Here is a 14284-nt window from a genome sequence, read left to right as displayed (position 1 = left end):
GAAACCATGCAGGCAAGAAGGGAATGGGACGACATATACAGAACACTGAAGGAGAAAAACTGCCAGCCAAGGATCATATATCCAGCAAAACTCTCTCTGAAATATGAAGGCGAAATTAAGATATTTACAGATAAACACAAGTTTAGAGAATTTGCAAAAACCAAACCAAAGCTACAAGAAATACTAAAGGATATTGTATGGTCAGAGAACCAATAATATCAGATATCAGCACAACACAAGGTCACAAAACAGAATGTCCTGATATCAACTCAAATAGGGAAATCACAAAAACAAACAAATTAAGATTAATTAAAAAAAAAAAATACACATAACAGGGAATCATGGAAGTCAATAGGTAAAAGATCACAATAATCAAAAAGAGTGACTAAATACAGGAGGCATTGAACTGCCATATGGAGAGTGATACAAGGCGATATAGAACGATACAAGTTAGGTTTTTACTTAGAAAAATAGGGGTAAATAATAAGGTAACCACAAAAAGGTATAACAACTCTGTAACTCAAGATAAAAGCCAAGAAAAACGTAACGACGCAACTCACGTAAAGTCAAACACTATGAAAATGAGGATCTCACAATTTACTAAGAAAAACGCCTCAGTACAAAAAAGTATGTGGAAAAATGAAATTGTCAACAACACACATAAAAAGGCATCAAAATGACAGCACTAAAAACTTATTTATCTATAATTACGCTGAATGTAAATGGACTAAATGCACCAATAAAGAGACAGAGAGTCACAGACTGGATAAAGAAACATGATCCATCTATATGCTGCCTACAAGGGACACACGTTAGATTTAGAGACACAAACAAACAAAAACTCAAAGGATGGAAAAAAATATATCAAGCAAACAATAAGCAAAAAAGAAGAGGAGTAGCAAGATTAATTTCTGACAAAATAGACTTTAGACTTAAATCCACCACAAAGGATAAAGAAGGACACTATATAATGATAAAAGGGACAATTGAACAGGAAGACATAACCATATTAAATATTTATGCACCCAATGACAGGGCTGCAAGATACATAAATCAAATTTTAACAGAATTGAAAAGTGAAATAGATACCTCCACAATTATAGTAGGAGACTTCAACACACCACTTTCGGAGAAGGACAGGACATCCAGTAAGAAGCTCAATAGAGACACGGAAGATCTAATTACAACGATCAACCAACTTGACCTCATTGACTTATACGGAACTCTCCACCCAACTGCTGCAAAATATACTTTTTTTTCTAGCGCACATGGAACATTCTCTAGAATAGACCACATATTAGGTCATAAAACAAACCTTTGCAGAGTCCAAAACATCGAAATATTACAAAGCATCTTCTCAGACCACAAGGCAATAAAACTAGAGATCAATAACTCAAAAACTAGGGAAAAGAAATCAAATACTTGGAAAATGAACAATACCCTCCTGAAAAAAGACTGGGTTATAGAAGACATCAAGGAGGGAATAAGGAAATTCATAGAAAGCAACGAGAATGAAAATACTTCGTATCAAAACCTATGGGACACAGCAAAAGCAGCCCTCAGAGGCCAATTTATATCGATAAATGCACACATACAAAAAGAAGAAAGAGCCAAAATCAGAGAACTGTCCCTACAACTGGAACAAATAGAAAGTGAGCAACAAAAGAATCCATCAGGCACCAGAAGAAAACAAATAATAAAAATTAGAGCTGAACTAAGAACAGAAAAACAATTGAAAGAATTAACAAAGCCAAAAGCTGGTTCTTTGAAAAAATTAACAAAATTGATAAACCATTGGCTAGACTGACTAAAGAAATACAGGAAACGAAACAAATAACCCGAATAAGAAACGAGAAGGACCACATCACAACAGAACCAAATGAAATTAAAAGAATCATTTCAGATTATTATGAAAAATTGTACTCTAACAAATTTGAAAACCTAGAAGAAATGGATGAATTCCTGGAAAAACACTACCTACCTAAACTAACACATTCACAAGCAGAACAACTAAATAGACCCATAACAAAAAAAGAGATTGAAAACGGTAACCAAAAAACTCCCAACAAGAAAAAGCCCTGGCCCGGACGGCTTCACTGCAGAGTTCTACCAAACTTTCAGAGAAGAGTTAACACCACTACTTCTGAAGGTATTCCAAAGCACAGAAAATGACGGAATACTACCCAACTCATTCTATGAAGCCACCATCTCCCTGATACCAAAACCAGGTAAAGACATTACAAAAAAAGAAAATTATAGACCTATATCCCTCATGAACATAGATGCAAAAATCCTCAACAAAATTCTAGCCAATAGAATCCAACAACACATCAAAAAAATAATTCACCATGATAAAGTGGGATTTATACCAGGTATGCAAGGCTGGTTTAATATCAGAAAAACCATTAATGTAATCCATCACATAAATAAAACAAAAGACAAAAACCACATGATCTTATCAATTGATGCAGAAAAGGCATTTCACAAAGTCCAACACCCATTTATGACAAAAACTCTTACCAAAATAGGAATCGAAGGAAAATTCCTCAACATAATAAAGGGCATCTATGCAAAGCCAACAGCCAATATCACTCTAAATGGAGAGAACCTGAAAGCATTTCCCTTGAGAACGGGAACCAGACAAGGATACCCTTTATCACTGCTCTTATTCAACATCGTGCTTGAAGTCCTAGCCAGGGCAATTAGGCTAGACAAAGAAATAAAAGGTATCTGGATTGGAAAGGAGGAAGTAAAGTTACCACTATTTGCAGATGACATGATCTTATACACAGAAAACCCTAAGGAATCCTCCAGAAAACTACTGAAACTAATAGAAGAGTTTGGCAGAGTCTCAGGTTATAAAATAAACATACAAAAATCACTTGGATTCCTCTATATCAACAAAAAGAACACCTAAGAGGAAATAAGCAAATCAATACCATTCACAGTAGCCCCCAAGAAGATAAGATACTTAGGAATAAATCTTACCAAGGATGTAAAAGACCTATACAAAGAAAACTACAAAGCTCTACTACAAGAAATTCAAAAGGACATACTTAAGTGGAAAAACATACCTTGCTCATGGATAGGAAGACTTAACATAGTAAAAATGTCTATTCTACCAAAAGCCATCTATACATTTAACGCACTTCCGATCCAAATTCCAATGTCATATTTTAAGGGGATAGAGAAACAAATCACCAATTTCATATGGAAGGGAAAGAAGTCCCGGGTAAGCAAAGCACTACTGAAAAAGAAGAAAGTGGGAGGCCTCACTCTACCTGATTTCAGAACCTATTATACAGCCACAGTAGTCAAAACAGCCTGGTACTGGTACAACAACAGGCACATAGACCAATGGAACAGAATTGAGAACCCAGACATAGATCCATCCATGTACGAGCAGCTGATATTTGACAAAGGACCAGTGTCAATTAATTGGGGAAAAGATAGCCTTTTTAACAAATGGTGCTGGCATAACTGGATATCCATTTGCAAAAAAATGAAACAGGACCCATACCTCACACCATGCACAAAAACTAACTCCAAGTGGATCAAAGACCTAAACATAAAGACTAAAACGATAAAGATCATGGAAGAAAAAATTGGGACAACCCTAGGAGCCCTAATACAAGGCATAAACAGAATACAAAACATTACCAAAAATGATGAAGAGAAACCCGATAACTGGGAGCTCCTAAAAATCAAACACCTATGCTCATCTAAAGACTTCACCAAAAGAGTAAAAAGACCACCTACAGACTGGGAAAGAATTTGCAGCTATGACATCTCCGACCAGCGCCTGATCTCTAAAATCTACACGATTCTGTCAAAACTCAACCACAAAAAGACAAACAACCCAATCAAAAAGTGGGCAAAGGATATGAACACACATTTCACTAAAGAAGATATTCAGGCAGCCAACAGATACATGAGAAAATGCTCTTAATCATTAGCCATTAGAGAAATGCAAATTAAAACTACGATGAGATTCCATCTCACACCAGCAAGGCTGGCATTAATCCAAAAAACACAAAATAATAAATGTTGGAGAGGCTGTGGAGAGATTGGAACTCTTATACACTGCTGGTGGGAATGTAAAACGATACAACCACTTTGGAAATCTATCTGGCGTTATCTTAAACAGTTAGAAATAGAACTACCATACAACCCAGAAATCCCACTCCTCGGAATATACCCTAGAGATACAAGAGCCTTCACACAAACAGATATATGCACACCCATGTTTATTGCAGCTCTGTTTACAATAGCAAAAAGTTGGAAGCAACCAAGGTGTCCATCAACGGATGAATGGGTAAATAAATTGTGGTATATTCACACAATGGAATACTACGCATCGATAAAGAGCAGTGACGAATCTATGAAACATTTCATAACATGGAGGAACCTGGAAGGCATTATGCTGAGTGAAATTAGTCAGAGGCAAAAGGACAAATATTGTATAAGACCACTATTATAAGATCTTGAGAAATAGTAAACCTGAGAAGAACACATACTTTTGTGGTTACGAGGGGGGGAGGGAGGGAGGGTGGGAGAGGGTTTTTTATTGATTAATCAGTAGATAAGAACTGCTTTAGGTGAACGGAAAGACAACACTCAATACATGGAAGGTCAGCTCAATTGGACTGGATCAAAATCAAAGAAGTTTCCGGGATAAAATGAATGCTTCAAAGGTCAGCGGAGCAAGGGCGGGGGTCTGGGGAACATGGTTTGCGGGGACTTCTAAGTCAATTGGCAAAATAATTCTATTATGAAATCATTCTGCATCCCACTTTGAAATGTGGCATCTGGGGTCTTAAATGCTAACAAGCGGCCATCTAAGATGCATCAATTGGTCTCAACCCACCTGGAGCAAAGGAAAATGAAGAACACCAAGGTCACACGACAATTAAGAGCCCAAGAGACAGAAAGGGCCACAGGAACCAGAGACCTACATCATCCTGAGACCAGAAGAACTAGTTGGTGCCCGGCCACAATAGATGACTGACCTGACAGGGAGCACAGCAGAGGACCCCTGAGGGAGCAGGAGATCAGTGGGATACAGACCCCAAATTCACATAAAAAGACCAAACTTAATGGTCTGACTGAGACTAGAGGAATCCCGGCGGCCGTCATCCCCAGTCCTTCTGTTGGCACAGGACAGGAACCATCCCCGAAGAAACTCATCAGACATGAAAGGGGCTGGTCAGCGGGTGGGAGAGAGACGCTGATGAAGAGTGAGCTAATTATATCAGGTGGACACTTGAGATTGTGTTGGCAACTCTTGTCTGGAGGGGGGATGGGAGGATATAGAGGGAAGCTGGCAAAATTGTCACGAAAGGAGAGACTGAAAGGGCCGACTCAAGAGGGGGAGAGCAAGTGGTAGTAGGGAGTGAGATGTATGTAAAGTTATATGTGACAGACTGACTGGATTTGTAAACGTTCACTTGAAGCTTAAAAAAAAAAAAAAAGAACCACTGTATGTACCTCGAAATTTTTATTGTGCCCTAAGTGAAAGTTTATAAATCAAGTCAGTCTCTCAGATGGAAATTTATATGCACCTTGCTATGTACTGCTAGTTGCTCTCTTGCTAATGAGACAGCACACTCCTTCTCTCCACCCTGTATTCCCCATGTCCATTCAGCCAGCTTCTGTCCCCCTTTGCCTTCTCATCTCCCCTCCAGATAGGATTTGCCCACATAGTCTCATGTGTTTCCTTAAGCCAAGAAGCTGACTCCTCACCAGTTTCATTTTCTGTCTTACAGTCCAGTCCAATCCATCTGAAAAGTTGGCTTTGGGAATGGTTCCAGTCTTGGCCTAACGGAAGGTCTGGGGACCATGACCTCCGGGGGCCTTCTAGTCTCAGTCAGACCATTAAATCTGTGTACCTCAAATTTTTAATACATAGTTGTTATGGTTAGGTGCCGTCGAGTCAGTTCCGACTCATAGTGACCCTATGCACAACAGAACAAAACACTGCCCAGTCCTATGCCATCCTTACAATCATTGTTATCCTTGAGCTCATTGTTGCAGCCACTGTGTCGATCCACCTCGTTGGGGGTGTTCCTCTTTTCCGCTGAACCTGTACTCTGCCAAGCATGATGTCCCTCTCCAGGGACTGATCCCTCCTGACGACATGTACAAAGTATGTAAGACGCAGTCTCGCCATCCTTGCCTCTAAGGAGCATTCTGATTGTACTACTTCTAAGACAGATTTGTTCATTCTTTTGGCAGTCCATGGTATATTCAATTTTCTTCGCCAACACCACAATTCAGAGGCATCAACTCTTCTTCAGTCTTCCTCATTCATTGTCCAGCTTTCACATGCATATAATGTGATTGAAAATACCATGGCTTGGGTCAGGCGCACCTTAGTCTTCAAGGTGACATCTTTGTTCTTCAACACTTTCAAGAGGTCCTTTGCAGCAGATTTGCCCAATGCAATGCATCTTTTGATTTCTTGACTGCTGCTTCCACGACTGTTGATTGTGGATCCATGTAAAATGAAATCCTTGACAACTTCAATCTTTTCTCCGTTAATCATGATGTTGCTCATTGGTCCAGTTGTGAGGATTTTTGTTTTATGTTGAGGTGCAATCCATACTGAAGGCTGTGGTCTTTGATCTTCATTAGTAAGTGCTTCAGGTACTCTTTACTTTTAGCAAGCAAGGTTGTGTCATTTGCATAATGCAGGTTGTTAATGAGTCCTCCTGCAATCTGATGCCCCGTTCTTCATATAGTCCAGCTTCAAGTATTATTTGTTCAGCATACACATTAAATAGGTATGGTGAAAGAATACAACCTTGACGTACACCTTTCCTGACTTTTAACCAATCACTATCCCCTTGTTCTGTCCAAACAACTGCCTCTTGATCTATGTAAAGGCTCCTCATGAGCACAATTAGGTGTTCTGGAATTCCCATTCTTCGCAACGTTATCCATAGTTTGTTATGATCCACACAGTCGAATGCCTTTGCATGGTCAATAAAACACAGGTAAACATGCTTTGGAAACCTTGGTGGTGTAGTGGTTAAGTGCTACAGCTGCTAACCAAAGGGTCAGCAGTTCGAATCCACCAGGCGCTCCTTGGAAACTCTATGGGGCAGTTCTACTCTGACCTATAGGGTCGCTATGAGTCAGAATTGACTCGACGGCGCTGGGTCTGGTTTTTGGTAAACGTCCTTCTGGAATTCTCTGCTTTCAGCCAGGATCCATCTGACATCAGCAATGATATCCCTGGTTCCGTGTCCTCTTCTGAATCGGGCCTGAATTTCTGGCATTTCCCTGTCGATATACTGCTGCAGCCGCTTTTGAATGATCTTCAGCAAAATTTTGCTTGCGTGTGAGAATTTCCACATTTGGTTGGATCACCTTTCTTGGGAATAGGCATAAATATGGATCTCTTCCAGTCAGTTGGCCAGGAAGCTGTCTTCCATATTTCTTGGCATAGAAGAGTTAGCACCTCCAGTGCTGCATCTGTTTGTTGAAACATCTCAGTTGATATTCCATCAATTCCTGGAGCCATGTTTTTTGCCAATGCTTTCAGAGCAGCTTGGACTTCTTCCCTCAGTACCATCGGTTCCTGATCATACGCCACCTCTTGAAATGTTTGAACTTCAACGAATTCTTTTTGGTATAATGACTCTGTGTATTCCTTCCATCTTCTTTTGATGCTTCCTATGTCATTTAATATTTTCCCCATGGAATCCTTCGCTATTGCAACTCGAGGCTTGAGTTTTTTCTTCAGTTCTTTCAGCTTGAGAAACGCTGAGCATGTTTCTTCCCTTTTGGTTTTCCATCTCCAGCTCTTTGCACACGTCATTATAATACTTTACTTTGTCTTCTCGAGAGGCCCTTTGAAATCTTCTGTTCGGTTCTTTTACTTCATCAATTCTTCCTTTTGCTTTAGCTGCTCGATGCTCAAGAGCAATTTTCAGAGTCTCCTCTGACATCCATCTTGGTCTTTTCTTTCTTTCCTGTCTTTTCAGTGACCTCTTGCTTTCTTCATGGATGATGTCCTTGATGTCATTCCACAACTCGTCTGGTCTTCGGTCACCAGTGTTCAATGCGTCAAATCTGTTCTTCAGATGGTCTCTAAACTCAGGTGGGATGTACTCAAGGTCATATTTTGGCTCTCATGGACTTGCTCTGATTTTCTTCAGTTTCAGCTTGAACTTACATATGAGCAATTGATAGTCTGTTCCACAGTCAGCCCCTGGCCTTTTTCTGACTGATAATATTGAGCTTTTCCATCATCTCTTTCCACAGATGTAGTCAATTTGATTTCTGTGTGTTCCATCCACCGAGGTCCATGTGTACAGTCGCCGTTTATGTTGGTGAAAGAAGGTATTTGCAATGAAGAAGTCATTGGTCTTGCAAAATTCTATCATTTGATCTCCAGCATTGTTTCTATCACCAAGGCCTTATTTTCCAACTACTGATTCTTCTTCTTTGTTTCCAACTTTCGCATTCCAAATCAGCAGTAATTATCAATGCATCTTGATTGCATGTTCGATCAATTTCAGACTATAGCAGCTGATAAATTTGAATAATAGTCATATTAACTGGTCTTCCTTGTAGGCATATGGATATTATCCTATCACTCACAGCATTGTACTTCAGGATAGATATTGAAACGTTCTTCTTGACAAAGAATGCAACACCATTCCTTCGAGTTGTCATTCCCAGCGTAGTAGACTATAAAACTGTCCAATTCAAAATGGCCAATACCAGTCCATTTCAGCTCACTAATGCCTAGGATATCGATGTTTATGCGTTCCATTTCATTTTTGATGATTTCCAATTTTCCTAGATTCATACTTCGTACATTCCAGGCTCCGATTATCAACGGATGTTTGCAGCTGTTTCTTCTCATTTTGAGTCATGCCACATCAGGGAATGAAGGTCCTGAAAGCTTTACTCCATCCACATCATTAAGGTCGACTCCACTTTGAGGAGGCAGCTCTTCCCCAGTCATCTTTTGAGTGGCTTCCAACCTGGGGGGCTCATCTTCCAGCAATATATCAGAGAATGTTCCACTGGTATTCATAAGGTTTTCACTGGCTAATGCTTTTCAGAAGTAGACTGCCAGGTCCTTCTTCCTAGTCTGTCTTAGTCTGGAATCTCAGCTGAAACCTGTCCTCCATGGGTGACCCTGCTGGTATTCGAATACCAGTGGCATAGTTTTGTGCATCACAGCACAACACACAAGCCCCCACAGTATGACAAACTGACAGACACATGGGGGATAAGTTCAGTAAACTGTATGTATTATACTTTTAAAAATGATAAAAGTCAAAAGAGATATTAAGTGTTTTTACTAGGAATTCACATTTGAACACACAAGTTGCTACACTGGAGAAAGATGTGGGAGTCTGCTTCTGTAAAGATCATGGCCTTGGAAATCCTATGGGGTAGTTCCACTCTGTCTTACAGGGTCGTTATGAGCCGGAATCAGGGTTGCTATGAGTTAGAATTGACTCGATGGCACACAACAATATTAATAAAACCATTTCAACTTTAATCATTTAGGGCCCAACTTCTATTAAATAGTTGAATACACTTGTACAAATCACAATATATAAATTAGAGCTCTTTCAAAACACAGTAATCAGGGATATCAGAGTCTGTACATCCATTTTACCTCTGCCAGGAGAATGTTTCTAAAATGGCTAAAATATTGAACAAATTAGGAGTTCTGGTATGACTTATTAAATGTAATAAAAGTATTTAAGAACCTTCTGAAGATTTAACTAAGCTTTAGAGTAACTTTTACATGTTAAAATAGGCATTCCTCAGTGTTTGAGAAGTTTATATCCATTAAATTGAAAAATTCTCGGTAGAAACACACCAAATGATCTAGCAATTTTCTTCCAGTGGGAATTGTAAACCCAAGAACTTAAATACACACATCTCATATGTTGAGCTTCTCTGGCAAAAAAGAAAGAAGCCCTGGTGGTGCAGTGGTTAAAGAGCCTGGCAGCTAACCAAAAGCTCAGCAGTTTGAGCCCACCAGCCGCTCTACAGGAGAAAGATGTGGCAGTCTGTTCCCATGAAGATTTACAGCCTTGGAAACCCTAGGGAGCAGTTCTACTCTGTCCTACAGGGTTGCTATAAGTTGGAATGGACTCAACAGCAGTGGGTTAGCAAAAAAGAACACTTAAACTTTAGATTCTAATTCACGACGATGGAGAACATAGGGCTTAAATACCAGCTCTACGCATGCGTGGGAAGACAAGGACCTACATGGGGATTCACACTTTCCATACACCTAAAAGCCTCAAGGCAAAGGCATTCCCCGCTGGGGGGAAAATGGCTGTGAAGACCCCAGAGAGGATCCAGTGGACTCACTGTCCTCAGCTTCATACCTTTGGTGACGTCAGGAGAGTACCACCACCACCCAGGATGCCATGAACATTCAGAGCTTTCCCCTATGAATTCTCTTCCCTCTCTTCTAACTCTTAACACAATGGGAGAGGTGGAACTATACTTTTAGAACTGCAGAGAAAACGCTCTAGTCCCTGAGGGGGGTCAAGAAAACTGTTAAAAGAGAGATGGGACCAGGATGGCTGTGGAGGGCTGGGTCTCAGCATCCACAGCCAGAGCTGCTCCATCTTCAGGCTCTGGTCAGGAGACTCTGTCATTCGACACACAGCACCAGAGCCCAGAGTGGGGATGTTAACACCCCAGGGGGCCAGATCTGAGAGTCCCATAAGGAAGATAACCTCAGGCATTCAAATCTTGAAAAGCCACATGTGTATAGACAAGGGCCCAGCAATAGTGGAGTAGGGCCTTAGGATGCCTCCTAAGGCTCAGTTCCTTGGCCTACTCTGCCAACTTTATTCTTCATTGAGAAGCCATAGTCCCACAGCACACAGCTGGCCCCCCAACAATTCATGTCAAGCCTCACCCACTTATGGTAAGAATAACCCAGTTTTCAGAGAACTCACCATTTCCTTGCTCCAGCTTCCAGAAATCTAAGAGAATGTCGTCTCTAAGCCCAATAAGTCACTTCAGTAAGACAGATGGGAGTGGAAGCAGAGCAGAGTCTGGAAGCAGATGAATAATGTTTGGTCCACACACCAGTCAGGGCAGATGAAATCCTACTTGTGATTTATGGACGTGCGAGATGGTTGGCGTAGGTATCCAGCTGCCTGGACTAGACTATACTTGAGACCTGAAATGGAAGAACGGTGGGGAGAAAACAGTGTTGAGTAAGCAGGGCGTGACAGGTTTTTGGCTTCCTTCCAGACTCAGGGCAATGCTCCACCCAGACGGCATTTGCACTTAAGGCAGAACAGACTCCAGCCTTCCAGAGTATACATCTACGTTCTCCATGCAGGTCCAAGGGCTCCTTCTTTCTGGCAATAACATCAGAGATGGAGGAATTTACTTATTCCAGAGCATGAAAAGCAACCAGGCCTGGCCAGGCTAGAAAACTTGAGCCTGATTTCCTCCAGGGAGTCAGGGGTCCAATGTTGAAGTTTTGGGTTCACCTACATACCTTTGTCCCTGATAGGTCAACAAGTGCACTGTTATTTGATATTAACATGGGTGAATTTTCAGGAAGAGCATACTTTTCAAGTTTTGTCAATGAATACATCATGGTTTATTCATTTTTAATTATGTACAGTTAAAACCTTTCTATTGCGTTTTAAAAATTTTTTCCACTTCATTTATACCATTGTAATGTGACTGGGTAGTTTTCCTATTGTTTTAACAATTAACGTTTCTTTCTCTCCCTTGAGTCCCTCCACCCCTTCGCTCTCATACCATGACACCACCAGTCCCTAAGCTTTTGAGAAATCTGGGAGGATTCCTGAACACTTTGCCTTTTAATCTTCATAATAAATCGATCAACAAATAAGTCAGAAAATCATTAAGTTTTCTCTATGGAGCCATCTCCTGCCTCTGTCCCTGTTTCTTTTCACTCAGCTTTCCCTCCAAGCTCACTCCTATTCTTTCATTTCTTCGTATCAGTGTAAATGTTCTCTCTCGTATGATCTTTACACCAGTGTCTCCCCTTTAAGAATTATCCTTCCTTGTATTATTTACTCTAATAGCCCTCTCTAATATTAATTCATATCCTTATTTCTATACTTATTCTTTCTAGCATAAAAGAGCAGCTTGTTCAGTATGTAGAATCTCAACCCCCACCCCAGAATTGCTGAATCAAAACCGGCATTTTAAGATTACTGGGTTATCCACATTGATATTCAAGTATGAGAAGCATTCACTGATTTATAGCCTATAACTCAAGGAATGAGCATTCTATAAACAGATGCCCTTTGAACCATCTACATTTATTTCATATCACTGAACCATCTCTTCCTGATCCACAACCAATCTCATGTCTAGGCCTCCTCATGGTCTTCCTTAACTTGTTCATAACAAGCTCCTGCGTGATGTCATTCAACCATGGTTGTCTCATCTAAAATCTATATGCAGCACAGGAAATGCTTAATGCCCATCAGTGGCTGCCCAGTGGCCTTCAAAAAGCCCAAAGTAGTCAGCATAGTTCTAAACAAGCTGCTGCCATTGACTCCTTCAATCTGGCTCACACAACTCCCTCCAACCCACACACACTTTATTTTCTCTGCTTCAATCGTCTCTGACTTTCATCAAGGAATGGATAATACTGGGTTCTCTGCTGCCTCGGGGATTTACACACTCATTTTTCCCATCTGAAATACACTTCCACCCCCACCCACACCACATGATATCAGCCCTACACGACCATGCATGTAGCTAAATAAAATGAATTCTCTGAATCTTCACTTAAATAATTCTCCTTTTCAGGCAGTTTAACCTGCAAAGACCTGGAGTTAGATAACCAAAAGGGAAGAATACATTTGGCATTTCTCAAGCGGAAAGAACTAAAGAAAGAATTCAAGCTTCAAGTTGCAATTTTGAAGGATTCTATGGGCATAATGGAAACTCTGGTGGTGCAGTGGTTAAGTGCTACGGCTGCTAACTGAAGGGTGGGCAGTTCGAATCCGCCAGGCACTCCTTGGAAACTCTATGGGGCAGTTCTACTCTGTCCTATACGGTCACTTCGCGTCGGAATTGACTCGACACTGGGTTTGGTTTTTTGGTTTATGGGCATAATACTGAATGATGTAGGGAGCATCAAAAGCAGATGGGAAGACATTGGTCTCAACCCACCTGGAACAAAGGAGAATGAAGAACACCAACGACACAAGGAAAATACGAGCCCAAGAGAAAGAAAGGGCCACATAAATGAAAGACTCCATCAACGTGAGACCAGAAGAACAAGATGGAGCCCGGCTACCACCAATGACTGCCCTGACAGGAAACACAACAGAGAATCTGATGGAGCAGGAGAAAAGTGGGATGCAGACCTCAAATTCTAGTAAAAAAGACCAGACTTAATGGTCTGAGACTGGAGGGACCTCAGATGTCATGGCCCCCCGGACTCTCTTTTAGCCCAAAACTAAAACCATTCTCGAAGCCAACCCTTCAGAAAAAGATTAGACTGTACTATAAGACATAAAATGATACTGGTGAGGAATATGCTTCTTAGCTTACCAAGTAGACACATAAGACTATGTGGGCAGCTGCTGTCTGGAGGCAAGATAAGATGGCAGAGGGTGAAAGGAGCTGGTTGAATGGACACAGGAAATACATGGTGGAAAGAAGAAGTGTGCTGTCACATAGCAGGGAGAGCAACTAGGGCCACATAACAATGTAAGTTTTTTTTAATGAGAAACTGACTTATATTGTGCTTTCACATAAAGCACACACACACAACAACAACAAAAAAAAGATGCGAGAAATACACAGAATCACTGTACCAAAAAGAATTGGTCGCTGTTCAAACATTTCAGGAGGTAGCATATGATCAAGAACTGATGGTACTGAAGGAAGAAGTCCAAGCTGCACTGAAGGCATTGGCAAAACACAACGCTCCAGGAGTTGATGGAATATCAATTGAGATGTTTCAACACAGGGATGCAGCACTGGAGATGCTCACTCGTTTATGACAAGAAATTTGGAAGGCAGCTACTTGGCCAACCAACAAGAGATTCATATTTGTCCCCATTCCAAAGAAACGTGATCCAAAAGAATGCAGAAATTATCGAACAATATTATTATCACACACAAGTAAAATTTTGCTGAAGATCATTCTAAAACAGCTGCAGCAGTACATTGACAGGGAACTGCCAGAAATTCAAGCCGAATTCAGAAGAGGACATGGAATGAGGGATATCACTGCTGATGTCAGATGGACCTTGGCTGAAATCAGAAAACACCAGACAGATGC

General features: G+C 40.8%; 2 protein-coding genes across 3 annotated transcripts in view; both read right to left on the bottom strand.

The window, feature by feature from the left end:
- Positions 1-14284, bottom strand: part of RBP7 (retinol binding protein 7) — a 251455-nt gene that overhangs the window by 66938 nt on the left and 170233 nt on the right.
- Positions 1-14284, bottom strand: part of LOC126072546 (zinc finger protein OZF-like) — a 30416-nt gene that overhangs the window by 13892 nt on the left and 2240 nt on the right. For both annotated transcript variants that reach the window (XM_049877873.1, XM_049877874.1), the window contains exon 2: positions 10950-11176. In XM_049877873.1, coding sequence (XP_049733830.1) covers positions 10950-10952 — 3 coding nt within the window. In that variant the 5' untranslated portion in view covers positions 10953-11176. The remainder of the gene's footprint in view (positions 1-10949; positions 11177-14284) is intronic.

The sequence above is a fragment of the Elephas maximus genome, chromosome 3 (assembly GCF_024166365.1).
Source record: "Elephas maximus indicus isolate mEleMax1 chromosome 3, mEleMax1 primary haplotype, whole genome shotgun sequence".
Taxonomy (NCBI): Eukaryota; Metazoa; Chordata; class Mammalia; order Proboscidea; family Elephantidae; genus Elephas; species Elephas maximus.
Note: the sequence above shows the minus strand (reverse complement) of the source record. Positions and strands in the feature narration are given on the sequence as shown.